The sequence below is a fragment of the Lampris incognitus genome, chromosome 4 (assembly GCF_029633865.1).
Source record: "Lampris incognitus isolate fLamInc1 chromosome 4, fLamInc1.hap2, whole genome shotgun sequence".
NCBI lineage: Eukaryota > Metazoa > Chordata > Actinopteri > Lampriformes > Lampridae > Lampris > Lampris incognitus.
Genome location: NC_079214.1, coordinates 11,856,468 through 11,869,797, shown reverse-complemented (window position 1 = coordinate 11,869,797; position 13,330 = coordinate 11,856,468). Strand labels below are relative to the sequence as shown.

General features: G+C 45.4%; 1 protein-coding gene across 1 annotated transcript in view; it reads left to right on the top strand.

Annotated features, from left to right (window-relative positions):
• Positions 1–12,746, top strand: part of LOC130111601 (LIM domain only protein 7-like) — a 54,523-nt gene extending 41,777 nt beyond the window's left edge. The window contains 11 exon segments of the mRNA XM_056278831.1: positions 1,448–1,552; positions 3,202–3,227; positions 3,320–3,396; positions 6,793–6,882; positions 7,260–7,469; positions 8,147–8,195; positions 9,035–9,083; positions 9,165–9,336; positions 10,194–10,469; positions 10,854–10,962; positions 12,615–12,746. Coding sequence (XP_056134806.1) covers positions 1,448–1,552; positions 3,202–3,227; positions 3,320–3,396; positions 6,793–6,882; positions 7,260–7,469; positions 8,147–8,195; positions 9,035–9,083; positions 9,165–9,336; positions 10,194–10,469; positions 10,854–10,962; positions 12,615–12,746 — 1,295 coding nt within the window.
• The last annotated feature ends 584 nt before the right edge of the window (positions 12,747–13,330 follow it).

The following is a 13,330-nucleotide window of genomic DNA, read 5'->3' as shown; positions in this document are numbered from 1 at the left end:
TGTTCAGATAAACGGTTAGTGAGTGGAATGTATTGCATAGTTATATTTTAGGCTAGAATAAATATATGATTTGCAGTGGAATACCATGGGGTTTCAGTCAGGGCCTTCAGTAACGAACTGCAACCCCCCCCCCCCTCCCCTGGCACACACACACACACACACACACATTTCTCATAAGGATGCCAACACAGCCACATACAAAATACGCTATTACACACTTGATGCAGTACTGGATCAACACCAACAAGACAGCTTATCTTCAACAACCACAACCACACCACTCTGCACTATAGAAGCTATCGCAGCATCACCGTCAGATCTTCCTCTGTCACTCAGCAACCAGATTGCACATGCACACACCATCTGTCATAAAAACAACTATAAGAGTGCACTCAGTAGAGTGCAGATCTCCACCAGACGTATATCTCCCCTTCTCCGGTGCTCAGACTTGGTGACAAACCACCCCTTTTTTCGCCTATCGGGAGAAGGGGCCTTTATTAAAAGACTTCTGATGTGTTTAACCAAGATGGTAGTGAGACCAGCTATGTTATATGGTTTGGAGACAGTGGCACTGATGAAACGACAGGAGGCGGAGCTGAAGATGCTAAGATTTTCACTGGGAGTGACGAAGAAGGACAGGATTAGGAACGAGTATATTAGAGGGACCGCTCAGGTTGGACGGTTTGGAGACAAAGCAAGAGAGGCAAGGTTGAGATGGCTTGGACATGTGTGGAGGAGAGATGCTGGGTATATTGGCAGAAGGATGCTGAATATGGAGCTGCCAGGGAAGAGGAGAAGAGGAAGGCCAAAGAGGAGGTTTATGGATGTGGTGAGGGAGGACATGCAGGTGGCTGGTGTGACAGAGGAAGATGCAGAGGACAGGAAGACATGGAAACGGATGATCCGCTGTGGCGCCCCCTAACGGGAGCAGCCGAAAGTAGCAGTAGTAGATGTGTTTAACCATCGCGGTTTTCATGATATAAAAGAAATGTAGGTTAATGACTTTCATTCAAAGCAATGAGACGGTAAGAAAACATAGTACAGCCATGGGAAATGTTTTATTGTAGGTTCTGAGGTGAGTTCCAGCTCTGACTGTGATTAATCCTACTTTGGCACTCCCACATACGATGCCCCTCATGACGTCAGTTAAACAAACATGGAGGCAAGGTGAATAAAGCAAGTTATTTTCGGCTCGTCCAGTTCTCCTGTGCGGAGATCAGCAGTTGATTATTTGCTGATTTGCAAAATACAATCGACATCTCGTTTACCTGCAATACTTGTACCCGAAAATAACGGGCACTGTCGCTGCCCCATCTAAATCAACCGTGCACGTGGTTGAGTTAGCTACAGGGGGGTTCCTGCAGTTGGTGATGTCCTGCAGGCCTCGCCACACAGACGCAGGATCGTGAGTGTAGCCCCTTTTGACTACTCTGATCTCCTTTGTCAGTGTGTTCCCGACCTGATCGTACAGATCCTGTCTCCACGCAGGGCCTCCTCCTTGGCCTGATGAAGCTGCTTGAGTTTTGGTGTGAATCAGGGCTTATTACTGAAGGTACAGAAGGTTTTGGTGGGCTCACAGATCCTCACAGAAGCTGATGTAAGATGTCGGTGTCAGTAAGTTCGTCTAGGTCTGTAGATGCAGCCTCAAAAACACTCCCATCAGTGCAGTCGAGGCAGGCCTGAAGCTCCAGTTTGACTTATTGGTCCATCTCTTCACAGTTTTAATCACAGGCTCTACAAATTTTATTTTCTGCCTGTAGGTTAAAAGATGAACCAAGCAATGATGAGAGAGTCTCAAAAATGCACAGGGGACAGAGTGATAGGCATCCTTTAATATTGTGTAGCAACAATCCAGTGTGTTTTTGTCCTTGGTGGGACACTTAATGTACCGTCTGTATTTTGGCTGAGGTTTGCTCTGTTAAAATCCCCAAAGATAATGAAGAGATGGTCTGAATATTTGTGCTCCATGTTTAGTATCTGGTCAGCAAGGTGTTGTAACAATAAGCACCAACCAGAATAAAGGAGGAAAACTCCCGCGGTGAATAAAATGGTTTACAGTCAATGAAAATGGTCTCTTAAGTGTGAGGGCTGCATGATATCTTCAACACTGACATCGCTACACCAACCTTCCTTCATGTTGAAGCAGATAACGCTTCCCTGTTTTTTCCCCGTTAGCTACATTTCATGCTCCACTTGGATGAGTTGAAAGCCCAGCAGATGAAGTGTGTGGTCCGGTATGTGCTCGCCAAGCCAGGTGTCCATGAGGAACAACAGATCTGGAAAAATCTGTGTTTGATCTGTTGAGGAGCAGAGTGGATTGACTGGAGCGCAGTTCGAAATCCCCACTGTCGCAGTTTAACGAGCGCTCCTGCTCACTTCCCCCGTTATCGGCCCCTGCAGAGCTTCTGCTCCCCCAACTAAAAGCTCGGTAAAACTTTCTGGTTCAATGAAAAATGGCAAAAAGGTTTGACCAGTGGCTAGTCAGAGGTTCTTCCCTCCTGAATGTGATCAGAGAGTGAGAGCTGGAAACTAAACAAATAAACAAAAACAGGAAAAAGTACTCCAGAGCACAGAACCGAGGCTGCCTAGCATGGAACATGGTTTAATTGTGTGGATTAATATGGAATTTTGCACACAGCAGATGGTCCCCGTCATGTAAGGGGTTGTCTCTGTAAACGGGTTGCTGTCTTGACTCGGTAATTCATTTGGATAATTGAGTTTTCTCCCACTGCCATATATGGTGAAGGTGGGATGGTAATGAAGACCTTTCAGGTTGGCCATGAATCAGATGTGTTTTCTGAAAATACACCTTTCTCCTCAGGCTCTGCAGGGTTCAGCGCATGGGTTTACCTATGTGGTAAATGTTTGCATTGTGTGCAGTTACACAGAAAATGTTGGGGTGTATGATTAAGCAGCACAATACAATTTAGCTTCTACAGTTTTGAAGCTGCTCCTTGCTTTGGGGCATCACCAGCACCTTAACCAAGCAGCCTTGTGTATGCATGTTGCCTAGCATGGTATTGCAATTTTATTTTACCTGATAAGGCATGCTCCACTGATGCAAGCTTGCTATTCACATCAACTGTTGCTCATTGAGGGTTGGCTTTGCAGTGTCCTTTGGTGTATAAATGACTAACATGATTTTACTGAGCATGTAGTTTGGACTTTTTTTTCTTTGACTGTTTTTGTTTTCTTCTCTAGGTGGTTCAGAGTCAGCCATATCTGATGTAAGTAACACATCACTACTGGGTAAATCAGGGCATGCTTGTCTGTGTGGCTCTGTTTTGTATCATTTGCATCTTCATTTGTGTGCGACCAGCTTCAGGTGCCATCCCTCAGCCAGTCCTCATCCAGCTGGTCGTGGGACCATGAAGAGGAGCGCAGGCGCCAGGAGAGGTGGCAAGAGGAGCAGGAGCGCCTCCTACAGGTCAAGATCACTCAGAAAATCCATTTTGAGGCCAAATACTGTTTATCCATGGTCATAGTTTTCTGCATTACAGTTTAAAAACAGCATAAAAGTGAAGGCTACATCAGACCTTACACATCATTACAGACTGTTAAACAAAATCTGGCCAGATAATATGCAGGTGACGGTGATATTTCAACCCATCCATAACATTTTTCGTTGTTTTATCCCATTGCTAATCTTCCGTCCTGTTTTTTTCTGCTTCTGCCTTCATAAGATTTGGCTTCGTGAGATCAATAACAGCTATTTATTCTCATACCCGCTTCTCCTCTATATTCTGCTCTAAACTCATTTGTGCTACTGATTTCACTATTTTCTTTTAGTTCACTTATCGCTAGATTTGCCAGTTTTCATTCTCAAACAAGTCTCGTTAGTGGGAAGCCTTTCATTTCTACTCTGTTTACTAGCTTTGAGTTTAGCCTAGCTTAGCAGTTAGCTTTATTGCATTTGCAGTCAAAGCAGCCTCATTAAAATTATGGTGTGTGGTGACTGTTCAGCAGTTTGGTAGGTTGTCTCTACTAGAGAGACATGTCTGTCAGTTGGAGCAGCTTCTTTAAGCTAGGATTATGTTAGACATGACGGGCACTCCAGATAGTCTTAGCCCCAGGCCTGAAAGCAGACCTGCTATTGTTAGCATTAGCTCAGCCTCATTGGCAGATGCAGCAGAGTTTGTCTCTGTTGGCTGGCGTGGGAAGGTTCACAAGAGCAAGCCACCGGTCGTGTGGCCTGGTCTGCAGTCACCTCCCAACTGCAAACTGGTTTTCGCCACTCACCAGCCCTGTTGGTAGTCTACCAGCCAGCATCCCTCTCTCGCTCCTGTCGACAGAGTAAAGCAACGCACGCTAATGATAGGAGACTCCACTACTCCATTATCAGATTAGCTTCGTCAGCCTTGGTTCACTGTTTACCCAGGGCAAGAGTCTCTGACATAGAGTATAATCTTAGGGTGCTGGAATCACGGAGGAAGAATTGGGAAACCCAGGCACATAGCACCACTCCTTTTCAGCAACATTGTAAATCATGTCAGCACCCAAAATGCTAGGATGGAGCAATCGGAGATAAAAAAAAAATTTTTTTTTTAAAGTTAGCCTAGTCAGGATGCTTTAGTTGGCCCGGAAAGATGTTGGCATCGATTAGTTGTCTCTGGCCCCTTACCCGTGAGGGGTAATGATGACATGTACAAGAGGCTTACCTGAATGAACCGTTGGCTGGCTCATTACTGTAATGAGCAGGGATTCGGCTTTGTTGATAACAGTCCTATCTGGGATGGCATTCACCCTATTGGGGACGGTGTCGTTCTTTTGTCTAGCAATATACTGTCTGCGTTTAGTTTGACACTAGGGACCTATCATTCAGCAGGTTTCAGGTGATTAGAGAGCCTTCTAGGTTTAAACCTAGTGTGGCTGTGGAGTCAACTAGTTTAGTTAATATATCTAGTCAGGGAATTCCTCATAGTATAGATAATCAGACTGACAGCTTGGTCAATAACATTGAGACCATCTCCCTCCCTGCGGTATTGCTTCCAAGCTCTCCTCTCCTAAATTTGTGAATCACAATAATCTGATAATCATTCCTACCACTGGTGGTGGTGAAATGTGCAATGAGAAGAACACAGTTGTGTCTGCATTAATAATATTACATCGAAATCCTCTGACATTAAATATGGCATACCTCAGGGCTCGGTTCTTTGCCCTCTACTTTTCTCTTTACATTTCACCTCTTGGCCAAATTATATGCAGTCATGGAATAAATCTGCATTGTTATAAGAATGATACTCAGCTGTATGTGCCTATAAGGGCTGATGCTCATACTCAAATAACTAATTTAGAGGTCTGCTTGGCTGCTGTGAAAAATTGGATGCCACTACATTTCCTGCTTTTAAATTCAGATAAAAATGAGATGCTGGTTGTTGGCCCTGCTAGACAGACACCAGTTTGATCAAGTGAAAATAACAATCGACAATATGATTTCACAAAGTATGGCAGCCAAACATCTTGGTGTTACGTTTGATCCCAGCCTGTCCTTGGATAAGCACAACAAAGAAATCACCAAGACTGCCTTTTTTCACTTACGTAACAGAGCTAAAATTTGGTCTTTCCTGTCCATGTCTGATGCAGAGAATCTAATACATGCATTTGTTTCATCCAGACTTGATTACTGTAATGTTCTGTTTTGAGGTCTGCCACATGCTAGTACTAAAAGTCTTCAGATGGTTCAAAATGCTGCAGCTAGAATCCTAACTAAAACTAGAAAATTTGGCCATATTACAGCAATTCTTGCCTCCCTTCATTGGCTTCCTATCCATGTTAGATCAGACTTAACGGTGCTTCTGCTGACTTAGAAAATCCTAAATGGGCTTGCCCCGTCTTACCTGTCTGATCTCCTTAAACCTTACATGCTATCTCGAGCTCTTCATTCTCAAAAGACAGGGCTCCTGTGTGTACCCAAAGTTAAAAAGAAGTCAGCTGGTGGCAGGGCCTTTACCTATCGGGCCCCATTCTTGTGAAATAACCTGCCTGCTGCCATCAGAGTATCAGAGTCTGAGTCCTTTAAATCCAAACTTAAAACTCATCTTTTTGCCTTAAGCTACAATTAGTTGCCTTTTAAATTGAATACTTCATGACCTGTACTGAATGGTGAGTACAGATTGACTATTGCAGCTGTTCTCTTTTTCTCTCATATGTCTTTCTCTCTCGCTGAACAATGTCTTTTCCTGTCTCTTCTCCCATGTATGTGAATGGTGTGATGTGAGTCTCCCCTGTGTGCATGTGTAGTCTGTCCTCTTCCCAGGTCCCCATGGTGATGGTGGTCACCACCTGGATGCTGTTTGCCATCCGCCATCACATTCTTCATACATCTTATAAATCCACATAATTTTGTTATCCTGTTTCAGTGTTATATCCTTCTCTCTCTCCGGTGTGACTTGTGTCTTTGCTTGTCTCTTGTCTCATGGTGATGTGGTCGTGTGGCTCAGGTCCTGAGCATCATCTGGACACTGCTTGGCATCCTCCTCCTCATATTCTTCATATATCTTAGAATTCTGTTATCCTCTTTCAGTGTTGTATTCTGTAAATTGTTTTACTCTTTACACACAACATCCATTGCACATCTGTCCCTCTTGGGAGAGAGATCCTTCCTCTGTTGCTGTCCCTGAGGTTTCTTCCTATTTTTCTCCCTGTTGAGTGTTTTTTTAGGGAGTTGTTCCTTATCCAAGGATCGGGTCTAAGGACAGGATGTTGTGTTGCTGTAAAGCCCTCTGAGGCAAATTTGTGATTTTGGGCCATACAAATAAAATTGACTTGACTTTCCCTGTCTGTCTCTCTCAGGAGCAATGTCAGCGAGACCAAGAGCGGCTTGAGGCAGAGTGGCGGAGAGCACAGCACGATGCAACAAGAGAGGTGGACAGAAAAGCAGAGGTAAGGTTTTATGATTGGTTGAACCTTGATCCACGCTGCAAGAGAACACATTCATACGCTCGTGAGTGATTTCTGCCCGAGGTGGCGTGACCTCCAAACCACATATATGGTGGATCGTAACGGAAGACATGGTTCAGGCTTACGTGCTGTCATTCCATCGCACAACATTGACTCATTGGTCTTTGGAAACGCTATTAGTTTTCATTTAATGCAAAATCAATTTATTTTTAAGCACACAGACGAGGGAGAAGCCAACAGGCTAATTCCAGTAGTTAAATGAGTTGGAATGAAACTACGAATTTCACTATGAACCGCTTGAGGACCCCTAGGGGCCCATGTGTCTTTGAGCCAGTGCTCTACAGCATTGCCATTTTCAGATCTAATTACTGTAAGTATTTGCAGCAGAGCTCCTATAAGGTAACTGGCGGCATTAGGAACACGACCAGCAACCCGCCCCCTGCGAACCGACTGATGAGTCAGAATGGACACACTAAATGGAGCGCCAACGGGGAAGAGGAGTCAAAACTACAGAGGGACGAGCAGGGGGCGCAGAATGAGAAAAGTGACAAGGTGGCAGAACAGTACTGGTAAGTCAACCTTTGACTGAACTACTTTTGACGTCACATTTTGCAGTCGCTTTATGTCAGCTATGCTTATTGCAACCATGATGCATGCAGCACATCACAATTTACATTTACTCATTTAGCACACACAAAGCAACTGACAAGAGAACACAATTCATATCACCAGGAGGCATCATAAAGCACTACACTATGTATAAGAGCAGCACTATCTGAAGTAGTAGTACATTTGGTAACATAGTAATCATGAAGTAGTAGTACTAGTAGTAGTACATTTGCTACATAGTAATCATATCAAAGCCTAGACTGCATGTGGTTTTAAGTGCACCTCAGATGATCAATATCAAATGGTTGGAGATTGATATTATAAAGCAGACATTTAGTCTAGGGTCCATATCCTTTTTCACGTGCAGGTAATACCAATATAGTAATACTGTTCACCAGTGAGCGATTCGTATTAGCTGGACAGTGGCACAAATCAGTATTACAGCTAACATACAGCAATTCTTCATGTAAAGCTGGATTTGGGAAACTTCTGCAAAGCAAATATGTGGCACTTTATACTTTTGGTTTTTTCTAACTTGCTGTGTTGTGGCTGCACGTACGGACGGGGGTTACTGACCTTGCTGCTGTTACTGCTCTTTTCTTTCGGGTCTTTTTTTGCTGCTGATGCTTTGCTTCAGGGCTAGAGGCTCCAGTGGTTTTGCCCAGCTTTCTCCTGCAGACAGGTCAGTAAAAGCTTAGTTCAGTGTCCTTTTTTTTTTCCAAACTGGCAGTATGTGGGGCTGCTGTCATGTCTTGACCTGTGTGGGCCATAGATGGGTGTAGAGATCCTACTGGTTTGCTCTCTGTGATGGTCTAGGGAACCTACTGATTATATTTAGCACTAGAACAACCAAGTCCATCATTTTAACGGTTTTGGATTTTCAAAGTTTAATAATTTTATGGGGGGGGGTACAGACCTGCTGCTCCCTAAATGCTCCTAAAATTGCATATATTTGCATTAAAATTAGTTTTAGATCAATTGCACACAAAAAAAGGTATGATTTTTGTAAGACGGCCATGACCGATAAAATGGATGGCTCGTAATTTGCGTGTGATCATGCGCGTCATGTCACTATTTATGATGTGGTTTGGTTGCATCATTTCCTTCATGAAGTTCATCGCTTTGTCCTAGAAGCACACTAGCGTCCTCCAGTGCAGAGAAATAGTCTACATATTATTTTTGATTACTGCCGACATGTCTGGTTACAGACGCCGTTACTGACGCACCATGACTACCACCGACGCGTTGCAATATTTACAGGCGTTGGACAGCGGCCATTTTAAATTGTTTGAAAAATGGTATTAAAGTAGTTAAAATGTTAATTTTGGCATCTTAGGAGCGTTTATGTCTGTATCTTTCAGAGAGCTATAACTCATCCTGACAGGCCAAATGTGATGGCGTATTGCCTTAGCCACTTCTAGTTTAGCTAGCAAATCCTGTTTGTATATGCAGCACAAGTTGCTTGTAATCCCGCTTTTCCAGTTGTTCCTGTAGAATGTAAACGGTGTCCTTCCCCAACAGGAAGAAGTCGAGGTCAACTCCAGCACTGTCTGGCCTCCACAAACACACTACAGGTTAGTTAAGTCTCTTTGTCGCTCTTTATTTCCTGCCTTAGTCACACGAGAAAGCCTAACCCTGTGGTGTGATCGGTCCAGGTGATCGCAGCACAAAGACGGGGCCGAGTGTCTCTAAAGCGGAGCAAGAAAGGCAGCAAATTCTGGAGGAGATGAAGAAGAGAACGCAGCTTCTGAAAGACAACAGTTGGATACGCCAGCGCAGTACCAGCGTTTACAAAGAGCCCATCTACATGGGGGTCCCCATGAGAAGGTGGATCTTGTTTTTACAACTGGACAAAGTTCTACAATGAACGGGTGGTGTGGCGGTCTATTCCGTTGCCTACCAACACGGGGATCGGCGGTTTGAATCCCCGTGTTACCTCCGGCTTGGTCGGGCGTCCCTACAGACACAATTGGCCATGTCTGCGGGTGGGAAGCCGGATGTGGGTATGTGTCCTGGTTGCTGCACTAGCTCCTCCTCTGGTCGGTCAGGGTGCCTGTTGGGTGGGGAAGGGGAACTGGGGGGAATAGCGTGATCCTCCCACGTGCAACCTCCCCCTGGTGAAACTCCTCACTGTCAGGTGAAAAGAAGCGGCTGGCGACTCCACATGTATGGGAGGAGGCATGTGGTAGTCTGCAGCCCCCCCCGGATCGGCAGAGGGGGTGGAGCAGCGACCGGGACGGCTCGGAAGAGTGGGGTAATTGGCCAAATACAATTGGGGAGAAAAGGGGGGGGGGATCCAAAAAAAATCTACAGTGAACGAGTTTGCCGTCTGAAAGTTGGGAATAAATGCAAGAAGTGTGTAGCTAATATGAGAATAAACTTGTGTGTGTACGTGTAGAGGAAAAACAGACTGAAGCTGTGGGACAGGTTCATGTGAATATGCATGTATGCCAATGGACAGGGTTGGGGTTAATGGGTTGGGGTTGAAGCCCTGGCTCTAGTAAAGGACAAGTGACTGTACGAATTTAGAGTCAGTGGTTGGTGCAGTTTGGGTAGTGGGGCCGTTCTGTGTGTACAGGTATGAAACCTATTGATCGCCTTTCTTGTTATCTCTTAGTAAGGCTAGCACTGATTTAAAGAGAAACTGTTATACAACCGTTTTCTGCACTTTGGCCTCTTCCCAGGTACGAGTCTCTCGACAACCTCTACACTTCATGGCGTCAGTCCCCTGTCTCCGCCACTTCCTCCTCTATGGCCAGTTATTACCGCCCCCATTCAGCTGCCGCTGGCTACTCTGGCCCTGGTAGGAGCATTTCTCCCCGATACAGTGTGGGTGGGGCAGGTTTATCCCAGAAGCCAGCATCTTGGTCCATGGACTCCTCCAGCACCTTTCCCGGTTACTTCGCCCCTGGAGACAAGCTGCCTGGCCAGTCACTGCCCGGCCCTCAGCAGTCCGGCAGGTACTGTAGATTTGCAAGAGTTTGATGATACGATTTAATATATTTTTTAGAAAAACTCATCAAGTCGGAACCTGTGGTGGTTCTGTGCCGCCCTGTTATCATACTGCTTCTGCCACCTAGTGGTCAGAGATGTAAACAACACGAGCAATTTTAAGAATTGATGCAGTCTTTGAAAATGAATACAATATTGTGAAAGATAGTATTGCAATACCCAATTATATTGATATTTTCTTACACTCCCACTGTATATGAATCAGTTAGGGTTTGTGTGCATTGCCGTTTACACTTCCTCCATTTTCTTGTGTGTGTTTTGAGAGAGAGAGAGAGGAAATTTGTGCAAATTTTACAAGTTTTGGTCTCCCATTATAACATGTGCTGCCCCAGGTTGGTGAGTGGAAGAAGGACGTGCTGTGTGTGTGAGCATGTCCTGGGTAGGGGGGCGGCCATGGTCATCGAGGCCCTTGGCCTCAACTTCCACCTGGCCTGCTTCCAGGTGAGAGGCCGTGGTAGGGTTAGCCTGGTCTGCAAGAGTTTCGTCACCGGCCACAGTGAATGCCATAACATCTTTAACCTCACCAAGCTTCACTGGCGCATGCTTCAGTAGGGGGCGTAGCTCACCGCAAAGAGTGCAGCACCGCTGGGATTCTCGCCTTCCTTGCATTTAGGGCTGTCGCGAGTAATCGAGTAACTTATTTTGATATAAAAAACATTTTTTAAATCCTCTTTAGTTTCCACACCAGTACTTTCATAGATTTAGATCCACTTTCATAATGTCTCTGTTTCAAAAACATTAGATTTTTCCTGATTTCCTGTGTAGCCAAACTATTAATTTCGCTCCTAATTTTTCTAATTTCCTCTAATGTATCCTGTGCCAAACTGTCTTTTTTTTTTTTCTAGTTCCTTCCGCTAGTTTTGTAATTCCTCTGTTTTATTCCTTGAGACGGCCTCCAGAGTATCCCACAGAATGGGAGGTGAAACCTCTCCATTATCACTGAATTCTAAATAAAGATTAATTTCTTTCTTTAATTTCCATCAGCCGAACCGCTCATCCTGCTCTCAGGGTCGCGGGGATGCTGGAGCCTATCCCAGCAGTCATTGGGCGGCAGGCGAGGAGACACCCTGGACAGGCTGCCAGGCCACAGGGATCATTGAGTTAGACTTGAATTTAATTTCCATGCAGTATTCTTTGGCCGCAGGGTCAAAATCAACTATCTCCAAGCTTTGTTTCATATCTTCATGCGTGTCTGAACTGGTTTGGGCCTGCAGAACCACCGTGTAGTGCAGGGAAGCGCTCCGATGACCGTTGCTGTAGATGACACACAGCGGATCATTTGAGTCAAGAAAACGGGGGGAAAGCAAAGATGGACAAGAAGAAGAGGCGGGAGCCAAACGTGGAAAGAAAATGTCAAGTTTTGGACCGTTTTCAACTAAAATGGAAAGAGAGTGCAGTGGTCTGCAAGCATTTCAAAACTTGGAACGTTCTTACCGCAACACCCCAACAGAAAACGTCCTAGTGTGGCCCCAGACCCCTGAATCACTATTTACCACTTCTTTTTTTTTTTCCACTCGCTTGGCCCACTATTCAAATTTTGTCCAGCGATCCAGAGTAAATAATGGAGTGGTAACAAAATGGCCATGCAGTCTAAATACTTGGCAAACAGCATCATTTAATCACCGGAATAACCGACAGATTACTCGATTACCGAAGTAGTTGCGAGTGTGACAGCCCTATTCGCATTTCACCCCTCTTTCTCTCCTCTCGTGAGGCTCGGTAGACACGTCTAGCCTCCCAGCCTCGTCTACAGCCGTGGTGTGGTGGTGGAAGCTGACGCTATGCTGTGCTTTGCCTTCAGATGTTCACTGTGAACATCTCACTTGCAGAGCTGCCGCACACTGGGTCGACTCGGGGGCGTTTGCACAGCCTAAGTGGATTTAAATACAGTATTTGTTCTCGTCTGCATACATTAATGACGCAGACTGAACGCAGCTCGTGGAATACAAGTGCCCCTACGACACGAGAGCTGGGCTTTAATGAAGGATGCGGCGAGCCGATTAAAACTCGGCGACCCGCGTTCCGCGTCACCGAGTTGGCGAAACCTCTCCAACGCGTCCTCTCATCCTAGTTTCACCTCCTCTCCCCTGTAGTGTGTGGCTTGCTGCCAACATCTCGGAGGAAGAGGGGCGGGAGTGCAGGTCCGAATCAGAAATGGGAGACCCTACTGCGAGTCCTGCTATTTCCGACTCAAGTGTGAGTATGGAGTCCGTATGATGGAATGACCTTTTCCCTCTATTCTCCGTGACACACGGCACCTCAATTTCCCCCCCGTAGCACTTCCGCTCCCCTTGGAAGTTCACACAATTGGCACTTCATTTTCTGCCTGACGCTTTGCACATGCTCAGGTTCTTAAATGGCGTCCACTTCGACGCTTCACTTCATCCCCAACTTATCTCCGGTTCTTATTCTAAATGTCTAATACATATATGTTCTCATAATATCGGTTGTGTTCCTAAATACTTTCAGCCGTCTCGGGCCCCTCCGTGTGACCAGGACGCATTGCATGAGATTGAAGAAGGAGCTGCCGCCTCAAACGACGTCGCAGAAGATTGCTATAATGAAAATCTCGGGACCGCGAGTCGTTCGGAGAGCCAGGCCAGGGCTGTCCTCCCCTAATCTCTGGGAAAACCGATGACCACAGGGTGCGGCGTGAAATACTGTCATCACCCTGTCCTTGTGGCCTATTGGCAATGAGCTTTCTCAATGGCTTTTTTAAAAAAAAAATAATAATAATAATTTGGATCTTGTTCTCTTATTTTCTGTCTGCCTTTTCTCCTGAATAGCCACATAAATGTATTGCCATTTA